Source organism: Atta cephalotes, assembly GCF_000143395.1.
Source record: "Atta cephalotes unplaced genomic scaffold scaffold00075, whole genome shotgun sequence".
Taxonomy (NCBI): domain Eukaryota; kingdom Metazoa; phylum Arthropoda; class Insecta; order Hymenoptera; family Formicidae; genus Atta; species Atta cephalotes.
In genome coordinates, this window is record NW_012130139.1 from 755,447 (window position 1) to 758,486 (window position 3,040).

Below are 3,040 nucleotides of genomic sequence, written 5' to 3' on the forward strand. Positions count from 1 at the left end.
TTACTTCTCTCTCTCTCTCTCTCTCTCTCTCTCTCTCTCTCTCTCTCTCTTTTTCTCTCTGTCTGTCTCTTTCTCTCTCCGCTCTTTATCCCCAGTGTTTCATATTCCATTATCCGCGACATGACGCGTTGATGATCTACACGCTGCAGCGTAGAACCAACAGCAGCGGTAGTGCTCGTTTGGGACTGGAAACCACCACCGCCGCTGGTGGTGGTCCACTACGAGATCAATTCAATTTCGAGCAACATCCTTGAAGCGTCTTTTGAAAGCTCTATGTGCGTCAGTGCGCGATTAAGAATCGCGAGGAAAACTGTGCCAGGCGACGTAGTCGTGGTCGATACGCCAAGGACGACGATGTAAATTCCAATACGCAAACGATTCGCCTTGGAAAGACGTCTGGCCTGATGAGAGAGAAGATGGCACGCTCGAAGGATTCCGCGTGGAGGATATCGCCTCGGTGATTTCAATCGGCAGAACGACCTCTCCGAAAATCGGAGTAATCAGGATGAAATCGGAGTAATCAGGGAGCATGAGAGTGTTATGGTAAAGGTGCGTGAATGGACGTACGTACTCCATTGTTGATGACAGTATTTAAATTACCCCAACGAGTTCTCCATTCAAAAAAAAAATAATAATAAAACAATTTCTATCATTTCTCTAGCGATTTAGAGCTAAGACTATCTCTAAGAATTGCACGATCTTTTTATTTGGATTCTGAGATTTGGATTCAAAGTTTTTGTTTCTAGTTTGTTTTGATAAAATTAATGTATTTTGATTAATGCCTGTTCTACAGCAGGAGCGTAAGAAATTGACGAATCGAACACGAGAAGAATAATCGATTATGATTGGTTCATTTCTTACGACTTACGATCTTATTGTAGAATAGACATAAATTTTCCTCCTCTTCCGTCTTCTAAAATTGTGTAATGTGTACGTAGAAAAGAACAAGAATTCCTGAACCTTTTGTTTTGTATGTAGTAAAGAACAAGGATTCCTGGATCCGAATTGTCGGTATAATCGCGATCAAATCGTTGCGGAAATCACGTTCTCGTTGTGTATGCAACTCGCAACGGAACGGAGCGTTTTCGACGTCGAGACGATAATACGAAATAATCACGATGAAATGTCGGTAAATCGGGGAAAAACAATCGTTCAGCGAGATCATCGATCCAGTTTCCTCTTTCCCTCGTGTCTCCTTGCTTGTTTTGTAAAACGCGCGTCGTTGAACGCATCCCCTATGCACGCACGTAATCAACGAGCGATCTAAATTGCTGATGCGCTAACCGCTTCGAGCTCGGTTCACTCGACATTTTCAGCACGCGCCTGCTTTTATTCGATTCGTGCACGCCGATAGAATCTGAAAATCCGCGAGTGCATCAATTCTACGGACGTCCCGACAGAAATGCACGAGTTGTCGAAAAAAAAAAAAGAAAAAAAAGAACTTCCGCGACCTTGGCCGTTCGCAATTCGGACCTTCGCGATCCGAAATCCCGAGAGTCTTTGAATCTTTAAATATCTCTGGATCCTCGCGTTGAACGAATTGCTGTGAATTTGCTGGAGGTTGCGTGCCTCGGGGAAAAAAATATTGAATTCTCTCGAGAGACGAAACAATGAATGCAACGCGGGAATGCGAGGTGCGGGGGAGGAAAGCGGCGGGGGAGGAAAGCGGCGGTGAATGAAGAGGGAGAGAAAATTCCGGAGGTGAAGTACTGTTGTCGATGGCCGAGTCAACGCGGATTTAACCAATTATCACCCCGCTCTCTCGACATGGACGTACGAACGAGGCCCTTCCGGCATAAGCTCGACCCATCTGGCAAACCATGCGGTGTTCCTTATTGTCCTTTGGGGAAATAATAATGCGATTCTTGCGCCTGTATCGCATCAAGTACCTCGCGTTATAGAGATTTTGCGCTTCCCGGATAGCGAATAAGAGGAAATTGGAAATTTCTTTGGCTTGAACCAGCGATTTTCCCACCTATTCTTTTCAGCGATTAAATTACAAATTTTATGGAAGATTGATTACTATTGGAATAGAAAAAAAAAAAGAATTCGAATTAAATTGCACGTTTCATCTCAATGCATTTTGCGGCGTGAAAAAACCCAGATATTAAAATAATGTCTCTGATGTCATTTTGATAGCAAAACGGCAAGAAACAACGTCAGCTTTGCTGAAAAATATTTTTTGCGCACGAAATTATATATGTACTACTGTTTTTTTCGAAGGACTTTGCGGATGCACGATGTTCAATATTTTTTTCGATGCACACACGACAGCCGACAGGACGGATCAGTGGAACGATTTTATATGTATGAGCACATACATGTATGTATATGTGTGCGTCGTTACGTGTATTTTTTTATATGCGCGTATGCACAGGTAGTTCTCGACGGGAGAGGCAAATGGAGATAAGAGGAGAGAAAGCGGAGGTATTTTGACAGCCTCGGCACTTGTCCCGGGAATGCCTCGAATGCCTGTGTTGGTACTCCTCGGTAGCTGGGGCTGGGGATTTTTCGCCATATTCCTCTTGCTTCTGGCCACCCCCAGTCCCGCTGCCATTCGCAGAGGTAAGTCTAATCCAGAGGGGAGGGAGGAGGGCTGCGGGAAACTAAGGGGCAGGATATAATTCCAACGAGAGTTCAAATTTCCAGGCCAGCGACACGCGAAAACGATCTCTATATTTATTCGACGGATGCAATCCGACACTGTGATCATTTCTACCGCTTTTCCGCAATCTTACACTATTTATCTAATTGCTAATTACTTCTTTAATTTAGCGATCTGATATAAGAATCGTGCGACTCGCGTCTTTCAAGACATTCGAATCAGATGATGAGAGAAAAAAAAGCATGAATAAAACGATAAAAGATTATCTGATGTTGTGTTTATCCTTGTATACCGCAATTATTCCGAGTACTTATATTTATTCTATTTTCGCAGAACTTTCAATTTCTAATTTAACTCAGTGGATAAAATACTGTTGCGACTAACGGATTAATCTCGTTTAAGGATGCGGTATCCATCCCTCTCCCTCTCTCTCTC

At 43.4% G+C, this 3,040-nt stretch overlaps 1 protein-coding gene across 1 annotated transcript in view; it reads left to right on the top strand.

The window, feature by feature from the left end:
* The first annotated feature begins 540 nt into the window (after positions 1-540).
* The window catches only part of LOC105624316, an 8,533-nt gene continuing 6,033 nt past the window's right edge, over positions 541-3,040 (top strand). The window contains exons 1-3 of the mRNA XM_012205674.1: positions 541-549; positions 2,382-2,565; positions 2,650-2,705. Of these exons, the coding sequence (XP_012061064.1) occupies positions 541-549; positions 2,382-2,565; positions 2,650-2,705 (249 nt within the window). The remainder of the gene's footprint in view (positions 550-2,381; positions 2,566-2,649; positions 2,706-3,040) is intronic.